We start from the raw sequence: 15,543 nt of genomic DNA, 5'->3' as shown, positions 1-15,543 counted from the left end.
CTATAGTAGATTTAATATTAAAACTATTAAACTTTGTTACTAAATATGATTTTCCCTACAAAATCACTAATTAACACCAACCTGATTCTGTTTTATAGCATTATTGGTATGTAATTATATATTTCTTTCTTTTTTAGCCACTAGATATGAAATTAGTCCATACATTTTAAATTAATTATGCGCTTGAAAAAAAATGTTCAATATTACTTGTCACTTTAGAATCACAAAAAATATTAATATTTTTTTTCTAATTAACTAAAGGAGGTAATCAGTACGAAAAAAAAAATTAAATCATGTTATAAAATTTTAAAATCCATGCATATTAATTAGATTTCTTAAACGACATTCGATTCGAAAACGAAAAAAGAGCAAGTACGAACCGAATTCAACCCGGAAAATCGTACACATTACTAACAAATATTATTTAGTCAATTGAATTAAATACCAAAACAACCAGTCGACGATCATCATCACAAGATTTATGCAAAATAACCTAATTGAGTAATAAAATCATTTGACACCTTTTTGCTACCATATAATAATAACTATTTATTTTTCTACCTTCCTATTAAAACTATTAAATTTAAATTGCCCAAATATTTTCATGCCAGTTAGTATATAATAATAACAGCACTCCAACAAATGCTTCATTCTTGTTTCTTGAAAAAAAAAAAAAACGTTTCTTATTTGCATTTGCCGTTACACAAAATTAGCTGCAAAATCTCTGCAGCGAGATTTTTCCTCCCTTTTTCTCGTTGGGTTTTAAAGGGTTTCTTCCAATTTTCTTGAATTTCCAAAAAAAATTTGATCTTTAATTTTTTTCTTGTACCTTAAACACTGCAAAACCCTTGTTCTTGTTCTTTGTTTTGTAAGAGCCTTGAATATTCAAAAAGATCCCTATTTTCTTGTTTGTTTGTATTTCTCTTCTTCATACTTCAATTGGGATTAGTATTTATAAAAAAAAAAAAAAAAAGAATAAATTTGAGATTTTGAATTAGAAAAAATGCAATCAAGAGTGGGAAGCTTTGTGTTATTGGAGGAAGAAATGCAAATCCCTCCACTCAAAATGATAAACCAACCAAACAAAAGTTTCCCTCCAAAACTATTTCTCATCTTGCTTCTGTTGGGAGGATTCATAGCGTTCTCGTATATCGGTACGTACACGTATACGAGCCGTTACACCACCATCCATAGCTCGGTCCCGATTTCACAGCCGAGGTTTCAATTCAAATGCTTTCAAGAATTGAAGAATTTGGGTAGTTGGATTAGGCCTCCATCTACACTTTGGCACGAAATGAACGATACCGAGCTCTTTTGGCGGGCGTCTTTCGTGCCTAAAATCGAAGGGTACCCCTTCAAAAGGACCCCCAAGATTGCATTCATGTTCTTGACAAGAGGGCCTTTGCCTATGGCGCCTCTTTGGGAGAAATTCTTTAAAGGGTACGATAATCTTTACTCGATTTACATCCACTCGTTGCCTTCGTATCGGCCCAAGTTCCAACGCTCGTCGCCTTTTTATGGCAGGCAAATACCAAGCCAGGTATATTCAAGATCTCTTCTGGATTAATATGGTTTTTTCTTTTACTTTATGTTTCATGATTTTTATGTTGATTTTACTAAATGAGATTTTCTTGATTTTAATTGTCTTAGAAAGTTAAATGATTATTACATCATTTGACACATTGAGATATGAAAAGCTTTTGCCTTTGTGTCCTATTTGTCTTTCTTTTTTGGTGTGCTTGTTATGGTATGTCTTAAAATTTGAGGCCCGAAATCGAAAGGCTAATTTTTCTTCGGGCCGTGGATACATAAATTAGGGTTTATTGCATTTAGCACCTTTATATTTACTAGAATTGTAAAAAAACTCATTATACTAAAAAAATATTAACAAAATCCCTCCTATGATTTAATTTTATTAGCAAATTAAACTACCCCTAAAACGCATTATTTATTAGCAGAAAACCCCTTATGATGCATTTTTCGAGCAACAAGTCCCCTAAATGGTTCATTTTTAGGGGATACGTCGCTAACAAAATTGAATCACAAGGTTGAATTTCACTAATATTTATAACACAAGGAGTTTTTTAGCAATTCTGTGAAACATAGGCGTGTTAAATGCAATAAACCTTGCGTAAATTAGTGTATTATTTCTATTTTCAATTTTCATGTATGTTCTTAATTTGTCTTTTTAAAACATTTTTCACTCCAATGTCAAATTAACAATTAATTGCAACTAAATTATCATCTTTTCTTGTTCTTGGTCATTGAAAAAGGTTGCCGAATGGGGAATGATGAGCATGTGCGACGCGGAAAGACGCCTCCTAGCAAACGCACTCCTCGATTTCTCCAACGAGTATTTCGTCCTGTTATCCGAAGCCTGCATCCCGATCCGAAACTTCACAACGGTCTACAACTACATAACGGGCTCCCGTTCCAGCTTCATGGGCTCGTTCGACGAGCCCGGCCCGTTCGGGAGGGGCCGTTACAGCTTCAAGATGTGGCCATTGATAAAACGCTCCCAGTGGCGAAAAGGGTCCCAATGGTTCGAGATCAACCGCCAGCTGGCGGTCGACGTTATCAAGGACAGCAAATACTACTCCACGTTCGAGAAGTTCTGCAGAGGGGACTGCTACGTGGACGAGCACTACTTTCCGACCATGCTGACCATGCAGTCCCCTCACCAGCTGGCGAATAGGTCTTTGACCTGGGTTGACTGGTCAAGGGGCGGGCCCCACCCCGCCACTTTCGGACCGTACGATTTGAGGGATGGATTTTTCGACCGGATTGTTTTTGGCGGGAAGAATACGTGCGCGTACAATGATGGGAGGACCGATTTGTGCTATCTATTTGCTAGGAAGTTTGCTCCCGGTGCGTTGGATCGTTTGATGGAGAATTCGTTCGACTTTTTCGGGTTTTAATTTATTTATTTATTTTTTTTTATTTTAAAGATTGATATATAGGTGGAGATACACTCTCACAATATAGCATAGGACTTTTAGTCAACTCTTCAAATGTTGTTGTTTATTCAGTGCAGTGCAGATACAGCACATTTGTATGTGACTGAATTTTCAAGAAAGCATAAAAATAAGTTCTTGCAATGTTTGGAATTTAGAGCCCGTTTGAATAAGTTTATTTTAAACATGTTACAACTTATAAGCTCCTACATACCTAAAGATTTTAAGTTAATTTTATATTTTATTTGTTTGTGAGTATATACTTTACTGTGATTATCGAAATTGTTCCTTCTTTGTATACTTTTTTTCTTAAATATCTTACAAATACTGCAAACTATTTTAGCTTCAATCACGAACTTATTGTGCAACTTTTTTAAAATCTTATATATTAATGGTATTTTACTATTTTTGTAATATTATTTTAAATAACTTTTTTTTTTTTTCGTTTTTTATATTCCACCACATCTTATTCGGTTTCTCTTTTTTTATCCACAACAAACTTATCTTATCCCACAAAAATCGAACAACTACTTTATTATTACTATTAATTCGCTTTATATGACGGTTAATATATTTGTATAGAAATTTAAATGTCTTGAATAGTTAAGCAAATAATTTGTAACAAGTTTGATTTTATATTCCATTAATAAATCAAATATATGATGTAAGGTTAAGTTACGAAAACATCCCTTCGTATTTAGGTAATTACAATCATTCTCTCAACTATAAATTTTCTTACACTTCCACCATTATATTGTGGTGTCAAATTTAGTGGTATCTTCTAGATTATATGTAATATTTTTCAGTTTGTACCCGTTTTACCCTATTCGAGTTCCACATTTGAAACAATATGATCGTAAAATACGTCTTTTGGCTTGTAAATATCAGATTGTGGTGCATCAAAAACTGTAACTTTGCATAAAATGAGTACAAACTAGAGAATAATGAAGATTCTGTTGACTTTGACGCCATAAGGGTGAACGTCCAAAAAATTCATAGTTGAAGGGTGATTGTAATTATCAAAATAAGAGGGGGGTTTTCGTAATTTTACCTTACACCAGGGGATGATCGTAATTTACCATATTTTATTTTAAAGAGGACCATTAATTTCTGAATGGAAAAGCAAAAGTCCGGCCCACGAAAAGAATATTAAGTACTGATTTGAACGGTTTTCAAAATCGGAAGAACCCTAAAATTTACTGAACTCACAATTTCATTCGGATTGTTCTTCCCCCAGTTTTTCTAACAAGGTTTGTGTCGATTTCTTTTCTCGCAATTCATTTATTTATCAACATTCAATTCCGAATCCTATAAACCAGTAATTTGATTAATCAATTGATTGCCCTTTTTTTAATTTTAAGGTTTGATTTATTAGATGATGCATTTTCGAAATCTCGATTGATTCTATTGATAAGTTTTTTTTCATGATTGTTATTGCGATTGGTAGATATATAATATATAATAAATTTATATAATTTTGTAAACATACTTATGTTGATGAATTTTGCCAGAAAAACGATCTGATAATGGCGATGTTTTGGAAGAGAATTTATCTTCCGAAACTTGTGAAGAAGAGAGATAATTCTACCAAGAGATCGCGAATTAGGCGAGGAAATGATCGGAATAATTTAGTGTTGAAGCCGATCGGGGTTGATTCTGGCGAAGAAGGCTTATTAGGGAAGCGGAAAATTGTTCACCTGAGTAACGAGTCCGATAAATCTGTATTGAGAAAGAAGCGAAGGACCGGTGAAATTACTGTGGTTTCTGATAAAAATCTCAATGTTGATCGTATATCAGAATTGCCCGAACCAATTATACATCTCATTCTTTCCTTCCTACGCTGTACGAAAGACGTGGTGAGGACTAGCATTTTGTCGAAGAGGTGGAAAAGCATGTTCGAATCATACCTCACGTTCGATTTCGACGAGAGGTGGTTTAAGGCACCGTTGGGTAAAGGAAAGCACAATCGGATAAAAGCACGCGAATTGCAGAAAAGGGATTTCAGGAATTACGTCGACAAGTCTTTATCGACGAGGCTCAGTCCATTTCCGTGCATAGATAAGTTCAGATTGTACGTGAATTGCACTATTGATACAAAAACTGCTAATATTGACCGTTGGATATCTTCTGCTGTGGACAAAAACGTGAAGGAGCTCGATTTTCAGGTGAATCCAAAGGGAAAACAGTATATTCTGCCTGAGAATGTGCTTCGGTCCAGATCGATAACTTCGATGAAGCTGTTGGGGTGTCTCTTAATTTATGCCGATCCTATAAAGCTGTCTAATTTGAGACAGCTTTCTTTGAAAGATGTCAGACTAGTAAACGAAGAATTGATCAAGAAATTCGAAGAAGGATGCCCGTTGATTGAAGATTTGAGGCTCGTTTTCTGCAGAGGAGTATCGCGTTTAACTATAACGTCTCTACCTAAGCTTCGTCGAGTGGAGGTTCACGAGTGTCCGAAGCTCACTTGTATTCGAATTGCGGCACAAAACCTCGAAAGCTTTTGGTACCACGCAAAAACTCATCAGCATTGCTCAATCGACCTGAAAGGTTCGGAAAATTTGAAGAATCTGACACTGAAGGACTGGAATTTGACCGACGCTGCTTTTCAAGATTGCCTTTTGAAGTGCCCCTTGCTCGAGAAGTTGGTGCTTCACGAATGTACCAGCCTGGAAAAACTCACGATTTTGAGCGGGAAATTGAGGAGCTTGACTTTGACTCAGTGTCTGAAATTGGTAGAAGTCAACATCGATGCTCCGAATCTGTACTCGTTTCAGTACAGCGGGCATACAATGCCTTTCTCCTCAATGAATGTTTCGGGTCTGTGCGAAGCGAAGTTTTCTTTCGACCCCATTATGAAAATGTCCGAGTGTATTGTCGATTGTCAAAAGCTTTTCGGGAACTTCGATCGGTTGCAGGGTTTTAAATTGATTGTATACTGCAAGCAGGTATGACTTACTTTTTTTTGTTAGCAGTACGTAAAAAACTACTCTATTGTTATAATCTTTCTGATGAATTTTATATCTTTTTTTTGCTGATTATAGAATATGAAGATATACGAACAACCGAGAGAATCATATTTTGTTCGAAATCACTTTTGCAAGTTGGAGATGACATCGTCATTAGCAGGCGTTAGTAAAATTGTTGATAATTGGTTGCGTGAATGCCATGGGAGTACTATTTCACTATTATCACCCAGCAGTGAGCTAACAAAGGTAAGATGGATATATAGAGCAATTATCGAAAACTTTTAAATAAACAGAAATTGGTTAATGTGTGGTCTGTTTCGATTTTTCGATTGCTTGAATTTTCCCTTTAATTTAATTTTTATGTAACTCAATCTTGGTTGCAGTTAATCCACACGATGATAATGGACAGAGAAGAAAGCCCGACTTGCTGTGGATTCTACGCAAACAAATGTTGGAGGCATTACTTAGAAGATGTTATAATTTCGAACACTACTTATGGCTTCAAATGGAGGTCTAGACAGAGGAATCATTAGCTTGATGCTTCGACATTTTGTTTTTGTAATCGATTGTTTTCGGTCTCTTCTTAAATGAAATGGAGTTCATCTTTCTTTTTAATTATATGTATATATATATATTGCCTTCCTTTTGATTGGCAACGTAAGTCGTGATTAATTAAATAATTCGATCTTATTTGATGTTCGGTTATTATAGTAACTTTTCAAGCTGATTCGCAATTATGAGGCTTTAAAGAAGGGAGAATTAATTAAAAAAAAATGCTTAAATTCATTGACATTAAAAGAAGAATCGATTAATTTCTTCACTTAAAACTTGAGTAACTCGTTTGTTAGCAAGAAATGAATACTCGGGATTTTGTTGTTTGTGCAACACTTCTTCAGATTGAAGCAACTTTCTCCATAGATGCACGCATCATCGTACTAGTTTCGCGGTAGTTGTACGCAAGATTCCATGCACTAAAAAAAAGTGAAGTGCGAGCTACCGTTCAAAAGATGCTTATCTGATGACTTTAGAAGAACAAGATTCAAAGTGTTTTAAAAGGAATTTGCACCACAAATTTTGATGCTAAAATGTGAAAAAAGCATACTTCTTTTCCTCAATGGTGCTTACTCGGAGAATCAGATACTCGAAAAAAATGTATAACTTTCTTGTTCTCTCTCTATATATAGTAAATTTATCATTTTAGTCTCCGAATTTGCCATCACTTTCTTACAGCTCTTATCATGGTACATGAGTTCAATTTTTTTTTTAACAAATTATTTGTCGATGCTTATTTGATTTTTGAGTGTGTGATGCTAACGTATGAATTTGTGGTGTTTTGATTCATGTTTTTTAGGAAGGGGAGAAGGAGCAAAACCAGGCAGCTCAGAAGAAGGCGATAGTTGTGGGGCCGTGGGGAGGTAACGGAGGGACTAATTGGGATGACGGGAGTTATAACGGTGTGAGGGAAATCACAGTTATGTATGGCCGTTGTATTGATTCGATACTTATAGTTTATGACAAGAACGATAAGCCTGTTTCTGGAGACAAACACGGAGGTGCTGGAGGTACCAAAACTGCTGAGGTAATCGTTTTTTTCTTGAATAGATATGTTCGATTGAAATGAATTTAGTTATAGTGGTAGAGATCGGAATGAAATTTCCGAGTTCTGCCGACTTCTGATTTTTTTGAATTTTTTTTGGATCGGAACTGGTTATTATGATTTTCCGATATGATTCCAATGTTAAAAAATGCGCCCGGGCGGTTTTTTTTCTTTCCGAAAAAAATACACGTATGATGTTAATAAATAATTTCATGTGTATTTACAAACTCATAATACAATTCAAGTAAATCGGATCCACAGATCAAGCTGCAGTTTCCGGACGAAATCTTGACAACGGTGACGGGCTATTACTCGCCGGTGGTCCACGGTGGCAGCCCCGTTATCCGTTCACTCACATTCAAGACTAACCGGAGAACATTCGGGCCGTTTGGGGTAGAAGAAGGCACCCCCTTCTCCTTACCAATGGAAGGGGGCCAAATTGTAGGGTTCAAAGGGAGGGGCGGTTGGTACTTGGACGCCATCGGTTTTCATATATCGAGACCTAAAAATACAACACCCAAAGTCATGCAAAAAGTCCAGCAGAGATTCCGAAGACTCACTAGCTCCGTCTCGTTTGCCGTTCCTAGTCGAGATGAGCGAAATCAACGAAACTTCCTGCGTAAGGAATCAGTCGCAAAGCCATGATCGCCCCCCCCCCCCCCTAGCTAGTCGTATGCGGAATGCGTACTATTAGTTTATTACCGTATATACAAGTTATGTGATATAGGTAGTTATTGTTCGATATTCTACGTGTTGCTCGTTTTCATCTACTCGTATATAACGCTAATATGCTATAAAATGTTCTTACGTTTCGATACGGGCCGATTTCGCGAGCGTCTCGCGGATCATCTCTCACTCCACTAATCAATTTACAATGGCTCCATTTTAAGAATTTTTTATTTTTGCTAAATATTTTTATTATTTTGCTATGAAAACAATGATGACTAAAAATGCCAAGTGAAGTAATTTGACAAATATATATATAAAGTTTGAAACTTTTAATTGAACAGAAATCATACAATGCTGCCCACATAATAATTAAATAGGCTGAACCATAAAAATTCAATCTTTTTACCATAAAGATTCAATCTTTTTATGCCTGCATGCATCCGATGATGATTCTTGTTATATATATGTATATATGTTTCTTTGAGGTGAAATTGCAGAGTTGTAGAGAGTAATTAAACCCTTCAAACCACATATTCACCGTTGATCTGACACCAGCACAATCAATCAGGACCGTTGGATAAAAAAGATTCTTCGATACAAAATTTTCTTTTTTTCTGTGGATTTAGTAGCTTTTCAAACCGACTGCAAAAGTGTGTACTTTGGGGCCTACAAAGCGTAGAAATACTAATAATACTAGTTGTCGTGCCTAGCCGCAGCACGTTTTCTCTTTTCTTTTTTATTTTTTCTCCAGAAAATATATATATATCAGATTCTAATGGTCACTGTGTTTTCAAGAAAATCTCTCTCTCCTCTTCTCTCTCCTCTCTCTCTCTGATAGCTAGTCTGTGTTGGCATAAAGATCCCAAAAAGGTATGTCCAAATTCAAACCCATTTTCTTTAGAACACTCTACTTCACTTTTCGTCACTCACACACACACACACACACACACACACACACACACCGGCGCTTATATATATAGTGATGAACTGATTCCCTTTGCCAGATCTGTATCTTTCTTTCTCCCCTTTTAAAACCCTGTGTTTTCCCCAATCTAATTTTGTTGTTCTTCTGATTTTGAAGTTTAATTTAGTTGGGTTTTGTCATTTTTTTCTAATAATTAATTGCTCTGCAGGAGGGTTTCAGATAATTCTTGAAACGAGTGAATTGGAGAAATAAAAATCCCACCTTTGTGTTTCCATTTCTTGATTTTGTTTGGTTTTAAAACAATTAAAGATTCGATTTTTATTGTGGCTTGTAAATGGGAAGTTCTGGGGAAGACCCCAGCAAGGGCATTGATACATCAGCTGGGGCTTTGGTTTGGGTTCGCCGGAGAAATGGGTCGTGGTGGCCCGGTAAAATTCTCGGCCCGGACGAATTGCCCGAGGGCAGTGTGCCCTCCCCAAGAGCAGGCACCCCCGTAAAACTCCTCGGTAGAGTTGATGCAAGTGTGTAAGTGTTTCTTGATTATCAATTAAAATTACTACTTAATTGATTTTCGTGGTTTTCGAATAGCTACTCGTGAAAGTCGTTATTGTGTGTGTGATGTTGTAGTTGTGTGCATGCTGAGAGAAAATGGAATAACGGGCTAATGTTCCGTTTGAGTGTGACCACTGTCGTTTTCGTATCTAGACGATTTATTTCAAATTGTCTTTTTCTTGATCGTTGTTCTTCGTAAAATTGGAATCTTTGTTTAAATTTATGTCGGCGAAGGATTTGCTTGTGTGGTTCGAGTGTAACGGAATATTCCCGGTTTTAAATTTGGCGGCATTCTTTCTATATTATCCTAGTGTCCGTTAATCGTTACTTTAGAATTGGACACGTGTTTACTAGTGGAGTTCGGTTTGGTTTTATGTCTCTCGTGTAACGACTAATTAAAACACATGAACACGACCAATTTGAGAAACGACAAACATTTATTAGACAAAACTTAGAACACCAAAATATACGAGAAATCAGATTTTCGGTATAGTAGACAAGTTGTGGCTTTATATGGTGAGTCTGTTGTACACCAACAAGGCTCTTATTGTATAATCTCATTTTATTTTATTACTTCATTAATCTCGTTTGTGTGAGCTGTCATTTTTCGGAAATTCGCTTAATGCAAATTCTGTTAACTAATTAAAAAACAATATAACTTGTGATATCTGGTTCGAGTTTTGTATATTGAGATATCACTCTGATTCTTGAACCAAAGATAATATGAACAAGAACCATAGTACATTAGATTCTTGAAATTCAACCGATTCTTCGAATATATTGATTGCTTATTGGAATATATTTCCTAGATTCTTTTTGTTTCTTTCACAAAAATATTGTAATTTGATTTGAATTTTTCTTGTTGGGGTGCTATTTCAGGGACTGGTACAATCTGGAGAAATCAAAAAGAGTAAAAGCTTTTCACTGCGGAGAGTACGACAACTGCATCGAGAAAGTCAAAGCTGCTTCTACCGCATCACATCTCTCTAAAAGAGCGGTCAAATACGCCCGAAGAGAAGATGCCATTCTTCACGCACTCGAGCTCGAAGAAAGTGCTCGTCTCGAAAAAGACCCGCAAAATGTAAACGACGAATCGCCCTCCGCATTATTTCACAACCCTGGTGAAGAAACCGAAGAGGAAGACGGAGAAGAAGAAGATTTGAATAGTTACGAAGAGGACTCGGATTTGGCTAAGGAAGAAGAAGAAATCAAGAATCCGAATGAATCGGAAGAAGATGGACAAGGAGTGAAGCGTATGAGCGTAGCATCTTTGCTGAAAAGGAAACGATCGCAGGTCGATTGTGTGAAACAAGAAATGTTGAAGAGGAAGAATCGGAGGAGAGCTTTGACTAAAGTCTTGGAGTGTAGTACTACAATGATGCCTGCTCGATTATCGGGGCCCGCTTCGGGCGATAAAGTTTGTGGATTGGAATCTGATGAATTGAAGAAAAACGATTCGGATGGTAATGGAGTTTCGTGCGAGAACGGTGCATTGTTCGATGCTTCGTTGAAATTTAAACGGGACAATGATGTTCCGGAAAGTGAATCTTCTAGAAGTTTGTTTGATGTGCATCTCGTTGCTGAAGAAAAGCACTCGGCAGGTACGATCTATGTGGTTGTACTTAAAATGGTTTTTTTTTTTTAGCTATGTCAAATATATCAGGGGTGGAAATTGAAAAATTCAAATTCGGATCCGGATTACGCCGATTTCGATCCGAATGTTTTCAATTTTGGAATAACATTTTTCATTCCAAATTCCAAAAATTCCAAGTTCCGATCTTCCATTTTCTTAGCAATTTGAATAAATATTAATTCCGAATTTCGATCCGATTTTAATTTCCTAACTATTTCGGAATTTCTAAGTTTCCTAAATATATCCTGAAATTTCCGATTTTGGAACAAGTTTTGGAACATAATTGGAATTTGTTTTTCACTTCCCAAAAAAATTGGAATTTTTCCAAAAGTGCTAATTCCGATCCAGTCAATCTGATTCCCACCCCTAAATATATCTCGCGTGCTCGTCTTTCGAGTATCTTTATCTTAACTGTACGAATGAAACGTATCCTGTAATTTATCTAACAAGCCCGTGTCTGAATTTCACTTTATACAGGCCTATCCTCGATTATTTCCGATGCACCACAATCCAATGGGTCCCGCCCAAGCCAATGCAATCCCACCAAAACCCTAATTTCTTCAGGCAACGAGGAAAAAGGCACTAGCAAGTGGCGTTCGAAAGGCAAGAGGAATTCCAGGACGAGGAAACTCGACGAGGCCCGTGTCAAGACGAGGCCCGTCACGGAAATCGAGTTCCGAGGCTGGAGCTGGAATATTCCCCCGAGAGGAGGAATAGATTCCACCGTGGATTCCTCGGTCCCACATAGGTCAATGCCCTACCGTCAGACGCGTCTCACAGTCAACCCAAAGTATGACTCCTCCGACTTCTCCCTCGCTCACCATAATAGTAATAATAATAATAATGTGGCGGGGTCCGGTTTGTTCGATGTGGCCGTGGAGGTGAAAACGGAGTCCCGGCCACAGCGGGTCCCGTACATCTCGCTCATGAGCAGGCTGAACCGGCAGCCGATCGTGGGCCACCCCCTTGCCGTTGAGGTATTGGATGACAGCTCGTGCGATGATGTCATCGATTTCTACGGGGAGACGAAGCATCGTGGGAGGCCAGCAAAGAAATTGAAGAAAAACAGCGGACAGCTGTCGAAGAAGACTAGGAAGCTGTCGGCATTGAGCGGGCCCCACAGGCTGAGCCGAGAGGCGAATAAGACGAATAAGACGAAGAAGAAGAAGAAGAAGCCGGTGATGGAGAAGGTGAAGAAGGGTCCTTGTATAGCGTGTGTACCGTTGAATGTGGTTTTTAGTAGGATTAGTGCGTCGTTGAACGGGTCGGGTCGACCCACCCCGCGTTTGGTTTCGACGGGCGGGAAATGAGTTTCGGGATCGGAAAGAGTTGTTGTGACGAGGTTATGTTGTGTTCTTCTTGATTTTCTGCAGGCTTTTTAGTTTACATAGACTGCCAAATTCAGCTTTTTTTTTTCTTTTTTTTTTTATTACAATAATTGTGACATTTTTGTTTGTCATAGGAACTACACAGGTGTTGTTGTTTGTAGATGCACTCAGTTTCTTTGAATTTTAGGCTGTTTTTTTGGCTGTGTATATATCATGTACAATTTTGTTCAGTTTGTACTTTGTAGACTTTCTTCAGATTATGGTTTTACCAACTTTTGGATTCTATTATTTTATTTTATGTATTTCTTCTACTATTTATAATTAGGGTTGTGAACGAGCCAACCTCGGCGAGGTCGGCTCTTTTGGCAGGCTCGAGCTCGGGTCCATTTTGTCGATCTTGAGCTCATCGAGTATGTATATATTTTGGTTCGAGTTTGAGTCCAAACTCGATTTGGTTTTTCTTTTTTTATTATTTTGTATTATTTAAACTTATATATATTAAAAAAAAAAATTACAAAATAAATAATGAAGTGTAATTATATATATTTCTAATTTTTATATGTTTTTATTTTTATTATTATTATTATTATTATTATTATTATTATTATTATTATTATTATTATTATTATTATTATTATTATTATTATATTATTATATATTATTTAAAGTCTTGCATGGCTCGTGAGTTCACGAACAATTAAAAAAAAAAACTCCAGTTCGAGCTCTTTTTTCGAGTCGGCTAACCTCGTTTGCCACCCATATTTATAACATGTGTAACCAGGAAAAAAGAAAGTTGAATCTTTCAAAATAATTTTTCGAAAATTAAAATCGCATCCGATTTTGAAGTTCCAAAAAAATTCGAATGAATCGGAAATTACATCTAAATATTTTGTTTATTATTTTGATATAACAAGAATTGATTTACATTTCTTTCAAAAAAAAAAAAAAAGAATTGATTTACATTACTAATAATAATAAGGAAAAGAAATAATGAAATACAAACAAGAAAGGGGCATTTTAGTAATTGAAATGAAAACGCCTTCCTAGGGTTAAAAAAACCTCCCCATAAATATTCTCAAAGAGCGGTCCATCACTCTCCTAAAGCCGTCGCTTCTGCAAAACCCTAGCATCTCCATTTGCGTCCCCGTCCAAGGTAAAACCCTAGATCCCAATCAAACGCCGTGTTAATCTATATGTATATATTCTGTACTGAAATAACGTGTGTGTGTGTTGTGATTTGGTGTAAATACAGTGTGTTGAGAAATGGCGACTGTGCCTGGGCAGCTGATATGGGAGATCGTGAAGAAGAACAATTCATTTCTGGTGAAGCAGTTCGGAAATGGCACCGCCGGCATCAGGTTCAGCAAGGAGCCTAACAATCTCTGCAACCTCCACTCCTACAAGCACTCAGGTTTTTTATTTTATTTGATTTACTCAATTTATTTGTGCTGTTGAATAGTTTATTCACTAGCTGGGATTCAGATTTGGGATCGGAAATTTTATTTTTTGTTCTTCGATTTTGGTATATCAGGATTTTTTTCAATGTCTGAACAATGAATTGGTTGTTTTGTGGAAATTGGTAATATGATTTGATACATTTGTTGGATTTGGATTGGATTGAATTGACTGCAAATTATTTTGGATTGAATAAGCTTTGACAGAATTATGACTAAATTTTTCTGATATTAGATTATATATTGGGGGTTTTTTTTTCTCATTAATTTTATGTGAAATTAATTATGGTATTCGTATATTATGATTGTTATTATAGGATTGGCAAACAAGAAGACGGTGACAATTCAAGCAGGCAAGGATCAGTGTGTGCTCCTCGGCACAACAAAGACGAAGAAGCAGAACAAGCCCTCCGCTTTGCTCAACAAGTCTCTCATGAAGAAAGAGTTTCACCGTATGGCCAAGGCTGTTTCTAACCAGGTACAATATTATTAACGCGCTAGGGGTTTGTATAATACCAAGGGTTAGAATTTACCTAGTCATGATTGAACAATTCGTTATTTATATTATGATTAATTACATCGATCTTTTCGTCAAGCCTTAATTTTTTTCATTTAGATAGATCATAGACTTGTAATTGTATAGATGAAAATTCAATCCTTTTCAACTAAATACAACAATGATTACTTAATTTAAGTAAATACGTTGGATCATATATTCACAATGATATTGCATTATTGAAGTTTCCTGTTTATTACTAACTTTATTGGGAAAAACATTTTGTTTTAGTTTAATTTGTGAAGATTTCTCGAAATTTTATGACAATTTGAATATTGAATTTGCTGGTTATCGGTGCAGGTGGCTGATAACTATTACAGGCCTGATCTGAAGAAGGCAGCCCTAGCTAGATTGAGCGTTGTCAACAGAAGCCTCAAGGTTTCCAAGTCCGGTATGAAGAAGAAGAACAGGACTTAATTCAAAGTTCTGGATATAATTCAAATAGCAGATGTAGTGTGTGTTGCATTGCTATATAAATTAAATCTTCTTTCGGTGCCGATGTATGCGTTGATAGATTTTCCGAAACTATTTTTTTTTTTTGCTGTTTTTATTTTCGCAGTAATTTTTGTCTTAGTAGACGATATGGCATTTTATGGTTGGACGCAAATGGATTTTGATCTTTCGCCTTGTTTACGTTTTTGTTTCGAGTGTTTTGTCCGACTGAGGTATTAATCAACTATTGTTTTAGAGTTTTGGTTCTTGATTTTGTAGATTTTGTTAGCTTTGCTTTGCCTAATGATTTTCTGGTGAATTTTTTGTTGAAATTGATTGATTGTGTTAGAAAATGTTTTTATAGCCAATACACCTTTTCACTCTTCACTTCGATTCTCAAAAATTAAATACTAAAATTTTAAATGTCGTTTCAAGTTTAATAATATTGTTTTGACTTCGAACCTGATTTTTATA

At 36.2% G+C, this 15,543-nt stretch overlaps 5 protein-coding genes across 6 annotated transcripts; all 5 read left to right on the top strand.

Annotated features, from left to right (window-relative positions):
- Nucleotides 1-649: 649 nt before the first annotated feature.
- Nucleotides 650-3,153, top strand: LOC105955824 (glycosyltransferase BC10). The gene is made up of 2 exons (XM_012979625.2): nucleotides 650-1,540; nucleotides 2,274-3,153. The coding sequence occupies exons 1-2, from the start codon at nucleotides 1,004-1,006 to the stop codon at nucleotides 2,916-2,918; spliced, it is 1,182 nt and encodes a 393-aa protein (XP_012835079.2). The 5' UTR covers nucleotides 650-1,003; the 3' UTR covers nucleotides 2,919-3,153.
- Nucleotides 3,154-4,071: 918 nt separating this feature from the next.
- Nucleotides 4,072-6,538, top strand: LOC105957085 (uncharacterized). The gene is made up of 4 exons (XM_012981007.2): nucleotides 4,072-4,204; nucleotides 4,466-5,902; nucleotides 5,999-6,169; nucleotides 6,307-6,538. The coding sequence occupies exons 2-4, from the start codon at nucleotides 4,481-4,483 to the stop codon at nucleotides 6,454-6,456; spliced, it is 1,743 nt and encodes a 580-aa protein (XP_012836461.2). The 5' UTR covers nucleotides 4,072-4,204; nucleotides 4,466-4,480; the 3' UTR covers nucleotides 6,457-6,538.
- A 498-nt stretch (nucleotides 6,539-7,036) lies between these two features.
- On the top strand, nucleotides 7,037-8,337 carry LOC105955833 (Mannose-binding lectin superfamily protein). The gene is made up of 3 exons (XM_088816608.1): nucleotides 7,037-7,164; nucleotides 7,275-7,502; nucleotides 7,782-8,337. Exons 1-3 carry the CDS (start codon nucleotides 7,162-7,164, stop codon nucleotides 8,163-8,165), a joined length of 615 nt encoding a protein of 204 aa, XP_088672734.1. The 5' UTR covers nucleotides 7,037-7,161; the 3' UTR covers nucleotides 8,166-8,337.
- Nucleotides 8,338-8,906: 569 nt separating this feature from the next.
- LOC105954909 (uncharacterized protein At1g51745) lies at nucleotides 8,907-12,920 on the top strand. 2 transcript variants are annotated; one of them, XM_012978913.2, is made up of 4 exons: nucleotides 8,907-9,059; nucleotides 9,323-9,639; nucleotides 10,546-11,267; nucleotides 11,777-12,920. In XM_012978913.2, the coding sequence occupies exons 2-4, from the start codon at nucleotides 9,449-9,451 to the stop codon at nucleotides 12,607-12,609; spliced, it is 1,746 nt and encodes a 581-aa protein (XP_012834367.2). In that variant the 5' UTR covers nucleotides 8,907-9,059; nucleotides 9,323-9,448; the 3' UTR covers nucleotides 12,610-12,920. The 2 variants fall into 2 exon arrangements, with proteins under 2 accessions (XP_012834367.2, XP_012835094.2); XM_012979640.2 differs by having other exon boundaries at nucleotides 8,989-9,059; nucleotides 9,334-9,639.
- A 722-nt stretch (nucleotides 12,921-13,642) lies between these two features.
- On the top strand, nucleotides 13,643-15,326 carry LOC105956454 (large ribosomal subunit protein eL28y). The gene is made up of 4 exons (XM_012980663.2): nucleotides 13,643-13,780; nucleotides 13,880-14,038; nucleotides 14,399-14,559; nucleotides 14,938-15,326. Exons 2-4 carry the CDS (start codon nucleotides 13,891-13,893, stop codon nucleotides 15,052-15,054), a joined length of 426 nt encoding a protein of 141 aa, XP_012836117.1. The 5' UTR covers nucleotides 13,643-13,780; nucleotides 13,880-13,890; the 3' UTR covers nucleotides 15,055-15,326.
- Nucleotides 15,327-15,543: the final 217 nt, after the last annotated feature.

This window comes from Erythranthe guttata, chromosome 4 (assembly GCF_056151865.1).
Source record: "Erythranthe guttata isolate IM_541 chromosome 4, IM_541, whole genome shotgun sequence".
Taxonomy (NCBI): domain Eukaryota; kingdom Viridiplantae; phylum Streptophyta; class Magnoliopsida; order Lamiales; family Phrymaceae; genus Erythranthe; species Erythranthe guttata.
Note: the sequence above shows the minus strand (reverse complement) of the source record. Positions and strands in the feature narration are given on the sequence as shown.

Coding starts and splice junctions, on each gene's coding strand:
- LOC105956454 (XM_012980663.2), top strand. CDS start 13,891: ATGGCGACTGTGCCTGGGCAGCTGATATGGGAGATCGTGAAGAAGAAC. Junction 14,039..14,398: donor CCACTCCTACAAGCACTCAG/GTTTTTTATTTT, acceptor TTGTTATTATAG/GATTGGCAAACAAGAAGACG. Junction 14,560..14,937: donor CCAAGGCTGTTTCTAACCAG/GTACAATATTAT, acceptor TTATCGGTGCAG/GTGGCTGATAACTATTACAG.
- LOC105955824 (XM_012979625.2), top strand. CDS start 1,004: ATGCAATCAAGAGTGGGAAGCTTTGTGTTATTGGAGGAAGAAATGCAA. Junction 1,541..2,273: donor GCAGGCAAATACCAAGCCAG/GTATATTCAAGA, acceptor TCATTGAAAAAG/GTTGCCGAATGGGGAATGAT.
- LOC105955833 (XM_088816608.1), top strand. Junction 7,503..7,781: donor GAGGTACCAAAACTGCTGAG/GTAATCGTTTTT, acceptor TCGGATCCACAG/ATCAAGCTGCAGTTTCCGGA.
- LOC105957085 (XM_012981007.2), top strand. CDS start 4,481: ATGGCGATGTTTTGGAAGAGAATTTATCTTCCGAAACTTGTGAAGAAG. Junction 5,903..5,998: donor TGATTGTATACTGCAAGCAG/GTATGACTTACT, acceptor TGCTGATTATAG/AATATGAAGATATACGAACA. Junction 6,170..6,306: donor CCAGCAGTGAGCTAACAAAG/GTAAGATGGATA, acceptor TCTTGGTTGCAG/TTAATCCACACGATGATAAT.
- LOC105954909 (XM_012978913.2), top strand. CDS start 9,449: ATGGGAAGTTCTGGGGAAGACCCCAGCAAGGGCATTGATACATCAGCT. Junction 9,640..10,545: donor GGTAGAGTTGATGCAAGTGT/GTAAGTGTTTCT, acceptor GTGCTATTTCAG/GGACTGGTACAATCTGGAGA. Junction 11,268..11,776: donor TGAAGAAAAGCACTCGGCAG/GTACGATCTATG, acceptor CACTTTATACAG/GCCTATCCTCGATTATTTCC.